The sequence below is a fragment of the Sinocyclocheilus grahami genome, unplaced genomic scaffold, assembly GCF_001515645.1.
Source record: "Sinocyclocheilus grahami isolate Dianchi unplaced genomic scaffold, SAMN03320097.WGS_v1.1 scaffold473.1, whole genome shotgun sequence".
Classification (NCBI taxonomy): Eukaryota; Metazoa; Chordata; class Actinopteri; order Cypriniformes; family Cyprinidae; genus Sinocyclocheilus; species Sinocyclocheilus grahami.
The window spans coordinates 2,351,303-2,369,549 of record NW_015505652.1 but is presented as its reverse complement, the minus strand read 5'-3'; the positions used below and the strand labels follow the sequence as shown (position 1 = coordinate 2,369,549).

Genomic DNA, 18,247 nt, shown 5'->3' with positions numbered 1-18,247 from the left:
TCACACAGATATGCATATAAAGCACCCATTTCTATTGGTTTCACACTTCTGCTGTCTGAATACAAACAGGAAGTTCCTATACACATCCTCTTGCCATTACAATTACCTGTCCAGCGTCAGGAGCCTCCTGGCTCTCACCCGGTACAACGCTCTCAGCCTCAGTGCTGTCTTCAGCCAGCATCTCTTCCTGCAATATATAATTGTGTTTTATGTTGCGCACTGATTTAATTAATCTTTAAAAGCAAGAAAAAAAAAGGATGCAAGCTTGACTTACCTCCAGACCTACTCTATGAATGCGAACCCTCTTGCAAAAGGGAGTGTCAATGGGCTCATCCTGAGACTGTGTGTCAGCAGACATGCTCTCTTGTTCCTCTTCACGGGGGCGTTTGCTCAAGGCACTACTAGGAGATGCGGACACTATAGGAGGAGGACACATAAGAGATCATCTTTAGAGTGAGGTGCCATAAACCTGTTCAGCTTATCTGGTTGAGTATAAACGATATTACCTGCACCGGCACTGCTTGTGCTAGCGGTGGCACTCCATATCCCTGTGGATGTAGAAAGAGGCCAGTCTAACTGTGAGTTTGGGAGCATTACAGCAGCTAGAGGTTCCTGATTGGATGGTTCAGCAGGGGCTTGGGTTTGTTGCTGGGTGGGCTGGATGAACGCAGTGGCCTGGCTCTGCTGTTGAATGGTCAGCAGAGGTTGAGCAAGGGTGGTCTGAACATTAGGGCTTGTGGACCGCACTGAACCGCTGGCACTGCCATACACAGTCACATGCTCAAGCGGGCCCTCAGATGACTGCATAGCTGCAAGGTCAAGGGGGAAAGAAAATTAATTTGTGACTAGCGTTTGGACCAATCGGACACACCATTTTTCATTTGATTTAACAAATCAATTATTCATTAGATTAACAAACATTCACAGACCCCTCACCCAATAAACATACTGAGTGCCAAGATGTCTGTGAACAGGGCCCAGGACCCTGGTTACCATGGCAACCCTGACACCAGATACATTTACGACCTAATGGCATGTTGAGAAACACCTTCCTCACAACAATTTCCATAGGAAATCCACAGTGCACAGTAAAAATGGACTCTTCTCTAATTAATTAATAGGAAAACCTTTCTTTGAATGAACACACATGATCCTTCAGGTCATTGTGTATATTATTGCTGTCTTGTATATTATCTGTTGTATTGTAGACTAGTTTATGCATGCTTATGATAGAATCACTCATTCATGTAACCTTACATATAACGTGTTTGGTCTCTATTAATTCGTATTTGGATGATCTAACTGAGAGTGTATATTGTATGTTTATACCTATGCAACATATTAGTGTTCTAAGAATCTTTATTGGTTGTGCATCAACACCCAAGAAAATTACATATGCGAAATACCATGCTTAGAGACAAAGGGTCGTAAAACCCTTCAGCAATTGCCACCTCCCGCTTGGAATTTCCGTCTTTCTCATTGGACAAGCCCCTCTTGAGAGGCGTGAATCTTTGCAGACTTTAAATGGCCGCACTTTAAAGTGGTGGTTCAGTTAGTTTCTAAGATGAAGACATGAGCTAGATCACTTCTGCAACCCCCTAAGTACATGCCAGGCTTCGGCCTTGAATTTCCATTCATCAACCAACTTCAGCAAAGATCCACGTGAGAGGTCAGCTAAATATCTACAGCGGATCTAAATATTTATAATTAATTATAACTAGTTATGATTAATTATTCATATTTCCCCATGAGCTGATTCGCTACAGTGACCCTGGACCACAAAACCAGTCATGAGGGTCAATTTGTCGAAATTGAGATTTATACATCATTTGAAAGCTGAATAAATAAGCTTTCCATTGATGTATGGTTTGTTAGGACAACATTTGGCCGAGATACAACTATTTGAAAATCTGGAATCTGAGGGTGCAGAATTTTTTTTTTTTCCAGAAAATCGCCTTTAAAGTTGTCCAAATTAAGTTCTTAGCAATGCATATTACTAAGCAAAAATTAAGTTTTAATATATTTACAGTAGGACATTTACAAAATATCTTCATGGAACATGATCATTACTTAATATCCTAATGATTTTTGGCATAAAAACAAAATCAAAAAATCAATTTTCACCCATACAATGTATTTTTGGCTATTGCTACAAATATACCTCAGCGACGTAAGACTGCTTTTGTAGTCCAGGGTCACATTTGTTTGCACATCAGTCAGTGTTATTGTTAAGTAAAACTATTAAAACCCTTTTTGTTAAATGCAATGAATCCAAAAGTAAACATTAAATGAAAAACAGATTTAGATTTTTTTTTTTAACTAACAGAAACGTTTAAGTTACTAAAATTACTGAAATTAAAACTAAACAACAAAAAACAAAAAAATAAATGAATAATTATCTATTAACAATAATTAATATCTACTAAATAAAAACTATTAATGCCAAGCACATAAAATGGCAAAAAATTTAAATCTAAAACTGAAAAAATCAAATTCAGAATATGAACAAATACTGAAATTAGCACTAGATTTATAATTTTAGTGTCATTGATATACTATTGTAGTTGGTAATATTTTTACTTATTTAAAGGGGTCATATGATGCGATTTCAATTTTTCCTTTCTCTTTGGAGTGTTACAAGCTCTTGGTGCATAAAGAAGATCTGTAAAGTTGCAAAGACTAAAGTCTCAAATCCAAAGAGATATTCTTTATAAAAGTTAAGAGTCAGCCACGCCTACCTAAAACGGCTCGTTCTAACATGCCCCAACATATCTACCTCACTATGTGGGAAGATTTGCATAACGCCGCCCAAATGTTCACGCAAAGAAAGAAGGCGTAACTTTTATTCTCACTGTAGTATTGTTGACGCTGCAGCCATGTTGTGAAGACGCTGTGTGCTTCGTTGTGAAAGCGAAACTACTTTGTTTGGTCTTCCAATAGAGGACGATATCCGCTTCGTCATGCCTAGAGCTGATCTGTGCTGGTCGCTGAGGGAATACATCAACTTTCACCGTGGACGAAGCGGAATCCAGCCCGGGGTCCGTCACATGTGGTTGCCGCTCATTCGTCGGATCCGCTGGCTGCGCTGTTCTCGACCCCGCCGCCTCAGCTCACGCTATGCCGGCCTCAGTGCACGCTAAGCTGGGGCTTCCCCTCACGCTAGGCTGCTGTGTTTTTCGTTGTGAAAGCTAAACTACTTTGTTTGGTCTTCCAAAAGAGGACACGACTACAAATCAGTGGTTAAGTTGTATTTACAATACTGTTCCAGAACAGTTTAACCCAAATAACCAGATGTGTGCAGCACATTTTATGGAGGACTCTTTACTGATCCTGGGAGAGTAACGTTAGACTAAAATGCCGGCAGTTCTGCCTCACAGTCTGCAAGTACGTTTTCATTTAAAGGATTTGCCACTGATGATTCAAATGCGAGTTTTAGGCAGTAGCACTTGTTGTTTGTCATTTCTCTGATCACAAATGCAGACAGAGTTTTATGTTTACGCGGCGCGGCGCGATGCAATGCAACGCAACGCGTAAAAAGACAGTACAAGTCATTATAATCAGTAATTATGTCCCCACTGGATGCAACAAATGCCTCGTTTGTAATCGGTTTTAATGTTTGTCTCGTCGCTCCGGCCGGGACACGGCATCAACAGTATGGTGAGGGGCGTAACATTTCCGTCTCACGCTTGAGGTATTCGGCCAATCACAACGCATTGGATAGCTGGCCAATCACAGCACACCTCGCTTTTTCAGACCAATGAGCTTTGTAAAAATCGACGCGTTTCAAAAAGGCGGGCATAGAGGAGAAACAATAATGTACATTATGTGGAAAATAATGTGTGTTTTTTTTTTTTTTTTACTTTAAACCGCATAAACACATTTCATTACACCAAATACACAAAAGAATGTTCTTTTTAGCAGCATCATATGACCCCTTTAATATTTTCTATTTTCATTTTAAATGCAACATTTTAGTAATTTTTTGTGTTTTGTCATTACTAGTTTTTTTTTTTTAAATATCTATATAGTTTCATAAAGTTTATTTTAGAACTTTGAACAAAAAAGTCCTGGAATAAAAAGTGCTAAATTCTTTCATCACAAATATTTCATTTCAGTAAATGTTTAAATCAATTTTTTTTTTTTTTTATGGTTTCAGTTTTAGTTAATGATAATAACCCTGGCCAAAATCCCAGTCCAACACTTACGCTCTTGGCTCTCCACCTGCGTGGTGGGCATGACTGTGGCAGTGGGTGTAGGGGTGGGCACTGGGGCAGGAGTGATCATAGGTTTAATGCTGGCCCTTGGGGTGGATTTGTTTCCTGGAATGGCTGGAGGCTTGCTGGGGGTTGCTGCCAGTGGCGTGGGCTTTATGTTCGCAGTTGGGGGCTCTGAAGTGCTTGCACTATGAAAACAATGTAGAGAGGCTTGACTTGTAGAGATGCCATTTTTGAATTTGCCAGACAATGATTACTAGTTAACAGTGTAGGTGAAGGTGAATTGCCCCCTCTAAAAATACTGTACCTTCCTCTTTCTGCCACTGGTGTGGACTTCAGAGAGATCTGTCGCTGTTCTGTTGTCCTTTGCGGTTCCTGGGTCTGAAAAAAGAAGAAAATCTTGATCAACACGTAAACATTTAAACTTGTTCAGCTATAGGTTTGCAATTGCATGTCTATGTGGTTACCTTGCTGGAGCCCTGCTCCGGAGGCTCATCTCTCTGTTCTCCATGTCTCTCCTGCTGCTCGCGGAGATCTCGCAGCTCCCTTTCCTGTCTGCTCAGACGACCCTCATACTGAGACTTTAGTGCACTCACTCGCACTTCCAATTCCTCTTTTTGTTGCTTCAGCTCCTCATTTTCTTTCTGGAGCTGACCTTTTACACCTGGAAGTAGAGGTCAAAGTGTCAAATATCAAAAGGAAAGAGCCAACACAAACCACAAACCTCATAGTCAAAGTGAATAGAGAAAAAAATATTAATTTTAAAACAGGGTAAATTCTTACCAGAAAGCTGGCTGATCTTCTGCTTGGCCATTACTATTGCCTTCTTGGTCCTCTCCTCCTTTTCAGTCAGCTGCTGTTTGAGTCGCTCCTCCTGAGATGATTTCTCCTGAAGCTCCTGCCTGAGACGCGTCAGCTCCGCTTGTAGACGAGAGGCCTGTTCCTGTGTATTGCGTGCCTCTGTTTCCCGCTCTCCTACAGTCTGCACAGGACAAAAAGAAAACTCACACCATGAGAATCATTTTTCTAAAAGGCACCCAATCATTTTAGTCTGATCTTAAAAAGGGGTCGCATAAACTTTAAATTAGGCAGTGAACTTACTCTATTGAGATTCTCCAGATGGCCTTCCAGTTCTCTAGTCCTGTTCTCTGATTGGTTGAGGGACTCTTTGAGGGCCTGAATTTCTTGAGCTGATGCCTGCTGTGCCTCTTGATCCTGAGCAGGTGCAGATGCTGCTGCAGCTACCAACTGCACAAAAACCCAAATAAATCAGACCGCCACTCCAAACACACCTTTGCAATTTCAAACCACTTTCTTAGTCATAAACCCTGGCGCACCTTGTCATATTCAACCTTGAGCTCTTCGTACTGGGTTTTGTAACGTCGACCAATCTTTTTAACTTGTGCGATTGTTTTTAGTTTCTCCTGGATGTCCAGATTTTTGGCCTCCTGGTCTTTCTTTAGGCTGTCCCTCTCCACCATCACCTTCCCCAAGTTCTCCCTTAGGTTCTGCACCTGAGACTGCATCATAGTCAAAGAGCCACTGTTCCTGCAGAGAGCAAGAAAAAAGCGACATGCATAAAATAGCCAAGACAAGAATGAAAAGATGGTTTTTGCCAATGAAACTTTGGTGCATCCAATGAAGGTAGAGAACTGCTTTAACCTGGAAGCTTCAGCTTTGAGCCGACTAGTCTCCTCGACAAGCTGCTGGATGCGTTTGAGATGCGCTTCCCTCTCAGAGTGCAGCCGCTTGTACTCTTCTGGGTCAGTGTCCTTCTGCTGGCTCACCAGGTGCTAAACACCATAAGAAAGTGATGACCCAGTAATTTTCACCAATGACAAATACATAGTTTTTGAAGGCAATACCTCAAGATACACACAAACTTCTGACCTGAGTGCGAGCTTTCCAGCGTTTGATATCTTCTTCCAGAAGCTTTTTCTCTGCCTGTAGCATACCACTCTTCTCACTCAGCTCTGCATTGGACTCCTGCATGGGCAAGATGTCTGACTCAAGTTTACGTACCTGTGAAGCAAAACACAGTTATTATGACTACGAGTATGTTATCCTCTTTAAGCAAATAAGTTAAATTTTATTCAATTTTTCAACTGTATATACATTTTTTATATGTAAAGTAACAATATATAATTAAAGTCTTGGAGAACAATTCTCTTAATAATACTATATTTTTTAAAAGCAGTATTTCAACTAGCAAATATAATTGTTGACTATTTTTTGGTGGCTTGCCTTGGCTTGTGTATCCTGCAGCTCCTGTTCCAGTTTCTTTTTCTCCTCCCTCAGCATCTTATTGGTCTCCATTAGCACATTCATGGTCTCGGTCTTCTTCATCAGCTCATCATGCTGGGCCAGAGTCTTTGCAGTCACCTTTAAACAAATTAAACAGGCTGAGTAACAGGTACAGGCCAAAGGAAAGTACAGGGCTGGTAACCAAGGCAGTTAACTAGTATACAGGGTTTCTGCAGGATTTTTAAGCTCAAATTTAAAGGGGTCATTTTTAAAGATCATTATTTTGTGTATTTGGTGTAACAGATTATGTTGACATGCTTTAATGTTAAAAAAACACATTATTTTTCAAATGCTGTACATTATTGTAAGTCCTCTATGCCCCGCCTCTCTCAAACGCTTCGTTTTCGACAAAGTCCCTCCTTCCGACAAGCACAGTCTGCTCTGATTGGCCAGCTGACCCAGTGCATTGTGATTGGCCAAACACCGCAAGCACTCGTCGGAACTGTAACGCCCCTTACCATAATCGCGAGCTTCATCCACACACACACACACACACACACATACACACACAGACACACACCTCTCTCTCACTCGCGCACACGCACCTATCTCTCCACTAGCCAATGGCGATTCAATTGCCAAGGTGTTCGTAGAGGGTTGTAGAAACAGCGTCTCCTTGACATGGCTGCTTCAACACTAACTGAGGTTACTGAAACCACGCCTTCTTTCTTTGCGTGCACATTTGGGCGGCATTACGCAAATATTCCCACATAGTGACCTAGATATGTGGGGGCGTGTTAGAACGAACCGTTTTAGGGGGGCGTGGCAGAGTCTTAACTTTGATAAAGAATATCTCTTTGGTTTTGAGACTTTAGTCTTTGCAACTTCAGGGATCTTATCTATGCACAATCAGCTTGTAACACTCCAAAGAGAAAAGAAAACTTGAAATCGCATCATATGACCCCTTTAAGACCTTTAAGACCTGCACAAATAAAATTAATACCATAAGAGCGGGGTATAGGGCAATGTCTATAGTACCATATTAAAATGTAAAATTACTGTAAAAATCATAATTTACAGTTCAGATACAAGTTTTCATTTCAGCCTTTAAACCACTTTTCAGAAAATGGAGTCAAAAGTATTAATTATTATATTAATTTAAACAATTATCAATAAAGTATTATATCAATTAAATAACAAATTAGGGGTGTGCGATATTAACAAAAAATGACATCTCAATTTTCGGGGATTTTATCGATAACAATAATAAGACGATATTTTGCTAAGTGTGTTATTGTGCTGACATCTTAGGGACTGCATGCCGTGGACAGCTGACTCCTGAATTTTTAGATATTCATCATATTCTGTGTGGTCAGTTCACAGCAGTGATAGAAATGAATCATTTCATAATCATCATTAATTAATTTCAAGTTTTATGGGCATTTTTAACTTTAAGCCATTTTTTCTAAAAGTGTGCACCATCTTTTGAGTCAAATTCTTGCATTTGGGCTGTTACCAAGCAAATGAAATCAGTATAAACTAAACTTATCTTAAATCTTTAGCTGCATTAGAAGTGCACATTAGACGTGAACACACTGTTTAATGCAGCTCTGTTAAAACAATTAAAACTGCCAGTAGGTGGCAGCAAGTCACTGTTAAGGGAGTCATTGCGATTGAACCGAATCATTTAAACGGTTGATTCTTTCAGGAACAAAACACCTTCCTGTTGCTCAGAGATGCAAAACAGTGCTGTGGTTGTGTTTGGAATGATTTTTGTTGGAGAAATAGAGCAAAAACAGAAAATATGGTGTCTAAAACGCAAGTCTCTTTATATTAACTTAGTTTACTGAACTGTAAATCAATATCACTTTTGTAATCATACTGACTGAAAAAAACGTCACTCTTCGTGTGATATTAACTACATGAAATGATATAAATATATACATTTTCTGCCCCATATCTTGAATTGTGATAATTCTAAATGCATTTTAATAGACTGATTCATGCAGTGACAGAACGCACTCTAAATGCGCACGCGCACTAGTCTAAACTACTAAGACTTCACGTAATGTATGCGTGCACTCTGTAGGTGTGTTTTGTTTGCTTTTCTCGATATACTCGATAATATCAAATCGCACATCGTTAAAACAATTACGATATTATCGCAAACCATACATATCGCACACCCCTATACTTTAGATTTAGATTTTTTGCATTGTCTTATTATCGATCTACCAGTTTACATTTAAAGCTCTGCGTGTTTGCAGGGTAAAAACATGGGTCGACTTTTGCATTTGTCTGAAATCTAAACAAAGCAACAGTTTTATTGAAAATTCACATTCATTCTCTGCCAGCAGGTGACACTTTTGGCAGACCTATAACTAGTTCCCCGGTATAGGCAAAACACAACGCAGCGAAGCACCGGACTTTGAACGTGCAGTGCTCATGAAATCATAGCCTTTTGAAGTTTAATCATCGCATTCAGCATATCGCAATTCTGGTCTTTCCATCCACAAATTGAAGACCTCTTGAAATCATAATTAAGACTTTCTTGTACAATTTAAGAATTTTTAAGACCCCGCGGAAACCCCGAATACAGTTGATCAGTAATAAAATGGTATGCATCTGGGTTCTCCAAACCAACCTGCATTTTCTCTCTCTCTGCATTCAGACTCTCCTGCACATCCTTCAGTTCTCTCTCCAGATGTTCCACTCTCAGCCTGTGCCTCAGACTCTCACCCTGGACCACCTCAAACCGGGACTCTGCGATCTCCTTCTCACGCCGCACAAATCTGCAAACCATGAAGAAATGAGAGACTGCCGTGAAGGAAACTCTCTCCTTGACACATTTTCTTCACAAAATTATAAATGACTGAAATTGGTCACATAAGGGAGAAAAAAAAAGACCTTAGGATCTCCAGAAGCTGCTCCTGAGACTTGCCCTCCTCTGTCAGAGAGACGTTGAGTGGACTCTCGCTGGTGGCTCGCAGCAGCTGACTGGCCATTTGTCCACTCAGAGTCTGTATTTGTTCGTGAAGGAGTGTGTTCTGCCTCTGCAGATCCTCACAGCGAGACTCTAACTTAGACTGCTCCTCCTGATGTGGAGAGAGAAACAAAAAGACTGAGAATGCTATTACTACTTCCATAACAGCAATTTGTTTCACAATTTCTTTACCTTGAGAATCTTCTCTTGCTCCTCCCAAGAGACACGAGCCTCTAGAAGCTGTGCACTGGTGCTCTGAACTTTCTCCTCCAGCTGCTGTCTGAGATGAGCTGCCAGCAGAGCCTGTGCTTTGGTAGCCTGCAGTGCTTCCACATCAGCTGCATGCAGCAACATCTCCCTCTCGTACTTATCCTGTGCCTCAGCTGCCATCTTAGCCTGCTCCTGACTGTCCAGGATGGCCTGCTGTTCCTGTGCAGCAGCAACAGCAGCTCTCTCCAGGACGCTCTGGTGCTCCCCCTGCAGGCTGCTTAGAGATTTCTTCAGCTCATTCAACTGGGATAAAGGATCAAGAAATACGTCAAATTCTGCCTCTAAAAATCACAATACTGCTCTGTTAGAATGGATAAAAAGAATGCATTACAGAAAATGAAAACAGAATGACACAGAAATGAACATAGAATGAATTACATTAACACCCATTCCCACACTGTGAACTACTGTGATGGCTAGACAATCTTTTAGATGCCATGAAGCCTCAAATATGATCATCTTTATGCAATGGACCTCTATCTTACAATTTAAAAGGCAGCTATTTATTTATACTTATAACATAAAATCTTTTTGAACAGTATTTTTTTCCTATTCACTATAATACTCTGCTGTTTGATGCATTTGTTGTTGTTGTTTTTTTTAAATTTAAAATCAAATGTAATTATTTTGAACATTTTATTAATTTAATCTTTGTATTTATTTTTGTACGTCGTTTTTGACTAAAATTTTCCATGGATCCCCTAGAACTCTTTTGCGGCCCCCAAATAACCCAGTTTGAAAACCCAAACAGTTTTAGCGCAAGATACCTTGAATAACATTTGTGGACTCCAGGAAAAAGAAAAGAAAGCATAGAATGTGCTCTTTAAATCAGAAATGTCAAAGATCTAGTGAGCAGAGGGAATTCAATACCTCTTGCTCCACAGCAGCAACAGCTTTGCTTTTCTCTTCTAGCAAACTCTGCTTCTCCTTGTCTGCTTCCAGAAGTTTCTGCTCCAGCTGTTTATACAGTTCCTGAGCCGCCTCCACCCGGCTTTGCACAGATGATCGCACCTGCTCAGTTACCTAAAAGTGTAAAGACAGAGGAATTTTTTTTTACAAAATAAATAAAAACACCAAAATGAATTCCATTTACTTCCTTAAAACGTCCATTGTTCATGTTGCCTTTATTTTTTATAGAATGTAATGGGTGTTAGAGTAAAGCATATTATAGTGATTTTTATCATGCCACAAACCCGTTTCTCTTTATCCAGGGACTCCTCTAAGCTAAGACTCATGGCTTTGTACTGTTCCATGCTTGCAGTAGTGTTCTTCAGTCGTTCAGCCAGCTCTTCTACCTTGCTCTCAGCCTGCTTCAGCTGAGCACGCAGAGCCTCTATGTCACCTTCACTGCCTTGCAGGCCTGGAGAGAAAAAACAGCAACAACTTAACAGATAGTCTTTTCCATCAACAATGCTCTGGCCTTTATAGCTAATGAGGTTGAGCAACCAAACATGAACAAATAACTTAAGGAATGTTAGATAAACTAAGCAAAAACTAAATATTAGAAGTGCTATGATACCATGAGGGCTGAATCATGAGCAGTCTCTCACCTGTACGTATTGTGGGGGATAACAGCCGGCTCTCCTTGCTACTCATCTGCAGCTTTAGATTGTTAAGCTCAAGTTGGGCAGCACTAAGCTGCTCTCTTGTCCTGTAGTACTGGGAAGTCTGTGTTTCCAGCTGCTTCTTAACATCCATCAGCTGCATCTATGATGCAAAGGAACGTCAAAGAGAAATGAATGAGCCAAAGTACCAAACAGGGCAAAATAAGAGAGAGAGAGCAAAAGAAATGCGGCCCTTACATCTTGATTGCGTGCCAGCAGGTGCTTCTGTTCCACCTCATTCTCGAGTCTCTTCTGGAGCTGAGCAATCTCTCGCTCCTGCTTCTCAATCTGAGCAGTCAGCCGCTGTCTGGTCTCCGTCTCGGAGTGCTCTAGAGTTGCCTGGAAAATTAATTTACAGACATGCTAAGTTCTCAAAACATCCTTTTGGAGGCTTAGATTGTCATTTCGTAAAAGCACTTGTCACCTGTATTGATTTGAGGTTGGTCAGCAGCATGTTTTGGCCAAGCCTTTGGGCCTGGAAGGACTCTTTCTCCTGGGTCAGTCTGATCTCCACCATCTTCAACATGTCTCTCTCTTTACGCAGGTTCTCTGCTTCAGACTGAAATAGAGACATAGAGGATTAATTCAATTTAGACTGAACTATTGGACTGAACAGAGACACCTGCACTTGAGTGAATGAATCAATTAAGACACCTCAGCAATGGAGAGTTTCTCAGCTGCTGCTCGGAGGTCCTGGTTGAGGGTGTGTATGGTCTGTTCACTCTGCTGAATTGCTGCAGCCTGTTTCTGACTCTTCTCATTCAGAGAGGCAATCTCCTTACGGTAGCCCTCCACGTTATCCTGGAGCATCTCATACCTGACATACACACCACATAAAATAAATTAAGGATTCTATATTTGAGAAAACCATGAGGACCAAAGGAACTGTATGACTGGATACCGTTTGGAGGTGAACTCCAGCTGTGTGGAGATCTTGGTGTTTTCAGAGCGGAGTTCAGTCACTTGATCCTGTAGTTTCTCGCTTTGCTCAGTCAGGGCTTTTCCAGACTCAGTTTTTTCCTTTTTATAGGCCACAAAGACTTCCTGAAGCTGATCAAACACACAAGAATAATTTTATATTTTAAAATCCATCTCCTAATAGACAAAAATAATTGAAGGGGGCAAAAAAAAAGTCACAGTACTATGTCACAATTTTATGGTTTTTACTGCATAAAGCAAATGAATGAATTCTTGAACATACAGAAACTTCTTTCACAAGCATTTTTATTAATGAAGCTTAGTCTCAATGTCACTGATGGAAAAAAATGCTATGAGTGGACAGCCTGCTCTGCCTGGCCTACCTGCTTCAGTGCAGCCTTGGCTTCTACTGACTCAGTGGATTCTATCACAGTGGCAACCAGTCCTGTAGGGGTGCCTGCAGTGGGTGTGATGGCTGGAGAACGACGGGGGGTGGAGGTCAGCATAAGCTCCTCATTACCAGCACCTGCCACAGTAAGTTTATAAAACTGTTCAATCATCATCATGAAACTTTCTATTAAGGTGTCTCATAAAACCTGGCAATACAGACTAGAATAACAGACAAAATATAATTACCCTGTGGGAAGGTGACTCCAGTGGCCTGGGTCAGAAGCATGCGGAACATATCCCTTTGTCGTGCCACAGCGTCAACCTTCTGCAGATCCTGAGCTCTCTTTTCCTTTAGCTGCTCCAACTCACGCTGAAGCTCCTCGAGATATTTCTCCACCTCATGCCGTCTAAACACACAATGAGCATTATGCTTTCTCAGTCCATATTTAATCTGATATTAGGTTGACAGATCCACTTAAATCTCTCTCACACACACTCACTTCATGGTGTCTCCCTCTAACTCATCCTTTTCCTTTTCCTCACTGAGATCTCTTAGTGCCACTAGGAGTCGCTGGTTCTGCTGCTGCAGCTCTTCAACAGTGCGGAAGGTGACCAGGTGTTGAGAAATCACCTCTGATGTGCTGCTCACATCCGCAGAACACACCTCATCCTCCTCACGTATCACATGATTACCACGCGCTTCCTCCAGCTCAATAAGGAGGACCCGCACCTGAGATAGTCATGTTAAAAGAACAGGATTTTAGAATATTTTTTCTCTCCCGTAAGAGACTGAAGCCTCAGTTGTGCCATCAGGCCTCACCTGTTGAGACATGTCAGCCAGCTGCACCTCAAACCTCCGGTTATCTCTCTCTAACACAGATGCACGTTTGTTGTTTTCATCTGCTTCTTTCTGCAAGCGGTGGACCTCCTGAAAAATCCAAGAATAATAATTTCTAGATTTGTTATGCAAGTAGCCATTAGGCAGCATGCACTGGCAGTGTGACATGCAATAAGGCTTCGTATTTCTGCAAGACTCTTCGGTCCTCACCGTGACAGCTTGCTCTAATTTAGCAGAGAGACTGGAAACAGACTTTTGCATGCGCTCATACTCCTCTCTCTGTCTCTTCAGGATGGGCGCCTTTGCTTCCATCTCCTGCACAATGTCATCCAGGTACTTGTGCAGTCGTTTGTTCTCTAGTTTCTCATGTTGTAGCTGTTCTTGGGTCTTAACATAAGCTGTATAAATCTACACAAAATAGAAGGTGGCATATTAAAACTGAAAAAGCTTCTGTGAATATGAATGCACTTGCATCACAAATCAGAATGCAGGTCAGTACCTCTGTAAGTTTCATGCCTGGTTTGATGATTTTGGCAATTGCAGCTGCTGTGGGAGACATTGTGGTCACCTGCTCCTCTGAAAAAATTGAAGTAGTTCCTGGAGAGGCAAAGGAGGCATCAAATTTACAAATACTAATTCACATGCTAGAGGCTAAGGAACTAAGTGGCGATGCTAACCTCTGTGTTTGGCATCAGACAGCAGCTCATTTGCATTATCCAGCTCTTTCTCCTGGCTGCTTATTTTCTCTTTTAGTTCAGCGATTTCTTTGTCCTTACAACTCTCCAGCTCTGCCATCTTCACTTCCAGAGCTTTATGTGCTGTAGACAAGATGTTATCACAGAAATATGTAAATACACAAAGCATCAGTGTTAGTTTTCTTAAATGGTACTCATGGCTGTCAACATGCATGTCTCTGACCAGGAGAGTGGCTTACCCTCTCCAGCCTCTTTAAGCAGCTTGTGAAGTTCATCAACAGCTCTGCTGAGCTCCTCACTCTTGGCCTCTGCATCAGCTGCAGCTCCCTGCGAATCATCAAAAGAATTTAGAACTAACAAATATTCTTAGAAATAACAAAAATTATACTTGAATGATTATAATATTCTTATTTATGCTTTGCTTTAATTATACACTTCAATTCATGAAGTAATTAAAACTTACCTTATACAAATTTGAGAGTTTGATGTTGGCATTGAGCTCATTACTGAACTTCTCCTCCAAACTGGCTTGCTGTTGCTTAGCCTAAAAGCACAACACATGATTTTAAAGAATTATGAAACACCATTCAGCTGATAACTTCAGCGATGGATTACAATGGCTAACCTCTCTCATCTTGGTGATCATCTCCTCTGCTTGCCTCTGAAGTTTCTCATTGGATGCCTTCAGACTGGTGACCTGATCTTGGAGGTGGGCGATCTACAAAGGTTCACAGAGATTAGCACATGGACTAAGAACTTAAATAACACATTTCAAAGCAGATCAGACAATATTCATGATGACTTAAAATACATAATATAGAAAAAGGTTTGGGCAGTACTTCATCCTCCTTGTTATTAAGGTTGCACTGGAGCTCCAGGATCTCACTGCCTTTCTGCCGGGAAAGAGACAGCAGCTCTTCACTCTTGGCCTTAAGCTCAGTTTTCAGCCAGGTCACCTGATTCTGGAGTAGATCTTTCTCCTGCTCCATTCGCTTCTCTTTATACTGGAAAATGAACATAGTGCCAGCATATCAAAAATCAGTGGGGCCAGGTATAAAAATCAGAGATGCAAACAGGTAAGGGGGAAAAAAAATGTGTGAACCGGGGGCATGCTCCACATGGAATTATTTTAAAGATATTTCTTTGACATGCTCATTTGCAGTTACTTCAAGGTATATTTAAAAATATTTTTTATAACTTTTTCACAAAAAAAAAAAAAAAAAATCTTGTGGCAACATTTTACAGAAATCAAGATTGAATAAATTTGTTCAAAATCCCATGTTATAAAAAATGAAGTGCTATGCAGGCTATTTAAGATCATATTGGCTGATTAGACGGCAATTATGAGCTAAAATGCAAAATGTTTGCCCGCTCTCTCTTCACTGTTCCCACATCTCAGACCTCAAATACATGAAATATTACCCTTTTTTGACAGTTTAGTAAAGAAAATACTATACAAAACTCACTAGCAGTTGCCAAGTGGTTATCAGTCTTACTTTTCCAATACAAATAAGACCAGTCCACCTTTTCTTAACGGAATATAAAAAGTTATGACCAGTCTACAACTGGCCCCAGTTCTTTATTTACCCTTGTAAAATCCCAAGTACCCTGGCAAGATTTCATTAAATGTTACCTTGATTGAGACCTCAGTGGCTTCTGACTCATCCAGCTTGAGCTGAAGCTGCATCTTCTCTGAACTGACTTCCACCAATCTATCATTAATACGCTTCAGGTCCTCTATAAAAAAATAATAAATAAAAAAAATTTGAAGATAATTTGTATATTATACACCACCATTTAAAAGTTTGGGTTTGTGTGTTTTTTTTTCTCTAAAGAAATACACCTCAGGACTTCTACAGAAAAACACAATGAATTTATCAAAAGTGACAACAATACAAAAAATGTATTCCAAATAAATGCTGTTTTATTTAACTTCCTTTTCAGCAAACCCTGAAAAAAGATTTTATGAAGATATTTGGCAGCACAATGGCCACTTGTCTTTTTTTTTTACTGTATTTTTGTTCAAACAGTGTAGGTGAACAAACTGGTCAAAGTAAAACCTGCAAATTCCAAATAATCTGTAAAAAACTAGTTTTCAATGATCATAAAAGAATGCTTATTAAAGGGGTCATATGATGCGATTTCAAGTTTTCCTTTCTCTTTGGAGTGTTACAAGCTCTTGGTGCATAAAGAAGATCTGTAAAGTTGCAAAGACTAAAGTCTCAAATCCAAAGAGATATTCTTTATAAAAGTTAAGAGTCAACCATACCTACCTAAAACGGATCACTCTAACATGCCCCCACATATCTACGTCACTATGTGGAAATATTAGCATAATGCCGCCCAAATGAGCACGCAAAGAAAGGTGGCGTGGTTTCAGGAACAGCAGTCATGTTGATGCAGCCATGTCAGGGAGACGCTGTGTTTCAGTGCGAAAGCACTTTATTTGGCCTTCCGGAAGTAGATGCAATTAGAAATCATTGGTTAAGATTTATTTACAACAGAACAGCACAACCCAGATGTTCGAATTTGTGCAACGCATTTTATGGACGACAGTTTTTTTTTAACCTAGAGGAGTACAAGGTTGGCTGTGCACAAAGGCTATTTCTTAAAAAAAAAAAAGGTGTAAATTCCGACTTTGCTATGACAATCTGGTGCTTCCGATTCAGCGACTGCAAGTATGTTTCGTTATCAGTTTAAGCATTTGCTATTGACTGTTCAAATGCGGAGTTTTGCACAGCACAGAGTAGATATCGTGTGTGTGTGTGTGTGAGAGAGGGGAACAGGGTCACATCACAGGAGAGTGAACTGCCTGTCAGAAATCATAGCACGTCAGCTGTCTTAACCGCGGCTTGTGTACTGCATCATCACTGTGTCTGTCACCCGACTCTGTTGCCCTTTCGGGCTTGAACTGATGGTAAAACTAACAACATTATTAACTGTCTTGATATTTACTTTGAAAGCTAAAGCTGCGATTATGGTAAGGGGCGTTACATTTGCGACGCGTGCTTGTGGTGTTCGGTCAATCACAATGCACTGGGTCCGATGGCCAATCAGAGCAGACTGCGCTTGTCAAAGGAGGGGGCTTTGTTGAAAACGGCCTGTTTGACAGAGGCGTAGAGGACCTACAATAATGTACAGTATTTGAAAAATAATGTGTTTTATGAACATTAAAGCATGTCAACATATTCTGTTACACCAAATAATGATCTTTAAATACCGCTTTGTTGTTCCATCTCCTGGGATCTTCTTTCCAATGTCCGCACAAGCTCTCGTTTTTCGGCCTCAAGCTCAACTTTGGCTTTGGAAAGTTCATTCTGCACAAAGAATGCACAATTTCACCTCTTCAACATCACAAAATTCAAGACACGACGCAGATGTTCTCTATCAGACTGTTATATGATCTCTCATTACCTGATGTGATTCTAGTTTGGTATATGAAGACACTTGCTCCTTATTTTTCTCTCGTAAGCATTTCAGCTCATCCTCTGTAAAAAGTCGAGTACAAATACAACGTTAAGTTTGTTATTTTTAATCAAATAAGAGGTGTTTGACTCCCACATCCTTACCCAGTTTGCAGTACTCTTCTTTCAGTATCTGATGCTCTTGAGTCTGGGACACAAACTGAGCCTGACTCTCTGCAAACTTCTTCTCGATGTCAAAATACTGTTGTTCTATATATATGAGAGAGAGAGAGAGAGAGAGAGAGAGAGAGAGAGAGAGAGAGAGAGAACGTCTAAACATCCATACAAGCAAGTCTATGGTAATATCAATAGAAAACGTTTTCTGTTAAACTGAAAATGTATTCAATAATTATAACACATGTTCACTACAAACAGTTTGCAAAACAATATGCCCAAGGGGGAAAATAAACCCAGGCCTCCTTCGTGGTTATAAACAGTTTACAGTTTACCTATTAAAACCGCAAACCATACCATTATCCACACGATATTGCTCCTGTTGTGCCTTCAGACAATCAACTTCACATTGCTGTTCAAAAATATACTTCTCTAATTTAGTCAAGACAGTTTTGGGGAGTTTTGATATTTCCGACCGCTCCAATAGCTGCAGCAACACAGCCGCCATTTTTC

The 18,247-nt window shown here is 40.5% G+C and overlaps 1 protein-coding gene across 2 annotated transcripts in view; it reads right to left on the bottom strand.

The window, feature by feature from the left end:
- LOC107553507 (nucleoprotein TPR-like) overlaps positions 1 to 18,247 on the bottom strand; it is a 25,251-nt gene extending 7,004 nt beyond the window's left edge. For both annotated transcript variants that reach the window (XM_016235755.1, XM_016235756.1), the window contains exons 1-38: positions 18,092 to 18,247; positions 17,726 to 17,830; positions 17,571 to 17,644; positions 17,377 to 17,473; positions 15,790 to 15,893; positions 14,996 to 15,160; positions 14,782 to 14,874; positions 14,620 to 14,700; positions 14,396 to 14,483; positions 14,139 to 14,279; positions 13,961 to 14,058; positions 13,672 to 13,869; positions 13,444 to 13,551; positions 13,124 to 13,353; positions 12,870 to 13,030; positions 12,617 to 12,759; positions 12,217 to 12,365; positions 11,970 to 12,132; positions 11,740 to 11,874; positions 11,514 to 11,654; positions 11,262 to 11,418; positions 10,905 to 11,071; positions 10,582 to 10,734; positions 9,634 to 9,954; positions 9,366 to 9,553; positions 9,103 to 9,250; positions 6,459 to 6,596; positions 6,105 to 6,236; positions 5,877 to 6,007; positions 5,552 to 5,762; positions 5,316 to 5,462; positions 4,998 to 5,196; positions 4,682 to 4,878; positions 4,522 to 4,595; positions 4,206 to 4,402; positions 507 to 809; positions 275 to 417; positions 107 to 187 (exon numbers count right to left, since the gene is read on the bottom strand). In XM_016235755.1, coding sequence (XP_016091241.1) covers positions 107 to 187; positions 275 to 417; positions 507 to 809; positions 4,206 to 4,402; positions 4,522 to 4,595; positions 4,682 to 4,878; positions 4,998 to 5,196; positions 5,316 to 5,462; positions 5,552 to 5,762; positions 5,877 to 6,007; positions 6,105 to 6,236; positions 6,459 to 6,596; positions 9,103 to 9,250; positions 9,366 to 9,553; positions 9,634 to 9,954; positions 10,582 to 10,734; positions 10,905 to 11,071; positions 11,262 to 11,418; positions 11,514 to 11,654; positions 11,740 to 11,874; positions 11,970 to 12,132; positions 12,217 to 12,365; positions 12,617 to 12,759; positions 12,870 to 13,030; positions 13,124 to 13,353; positions 13,444 to 13,551; positions 13,672 to 13,869; positions 13,961 to 14,058; positions 14,139 to 14,279; positions 14,396 to 14,483; positions 14,620 to 14,700; positions 14,782 to 14,874; positions 14,996 to 15,160; positions 15,790 to 15,893; positions 17,377 to 17,473; positions 17,571 to 17,644; positions 17,726 to 17,830; positions 18,092 to 18,242 — 5,712 coding nt within the window. In that variant the 5' untranslated portion in view covers positions 18,243 to 18,247. The remainder of the gene's footprint in view (positions 1 to 106; positions 188 to 274; positions 418 to 506; positions 810 to 4,205; positions 4,403 to 4,521; positions 4,596 to 4,681; positions 4,879 to 4,997; positions 5,197 to 5,315; positions 5,463 to 5,551; positions 5,763 to 5,876; positions 6,008 to 6,104; positions 6,237 to 6,458; positions 6,597 to 9,102; positions 9,251 to 9,365; positions 9,554 to 9,633; positions 9,955 to 10,581; positions 10,735 to 10,904; positions 11,072 to 11,261; positions 11,419 to 11,513; positions 11,655 to 11,739; positions 11,875 to 11,969; positions 12,133 to 12,216; positions 12,366 to 12,616; positions 12,760 to 12,869; positions 13,031 to 13,123; positions 13,354 to 13,443; positions 13,552 to 13,671; positions 13,870 to 13,960; positions 14,059 to 14,138; positions 14,280 to 14,395; positions 14,484 to 14,619; positions 14,701 to 14,781; positions 14,875 to 14,995; positions 15,161 to 15,789; positions 15,894 to 17,376; positions 17,474 to 17,570; positions 17,645 to 17,725; positions 17,831 to 18,091) is intronic.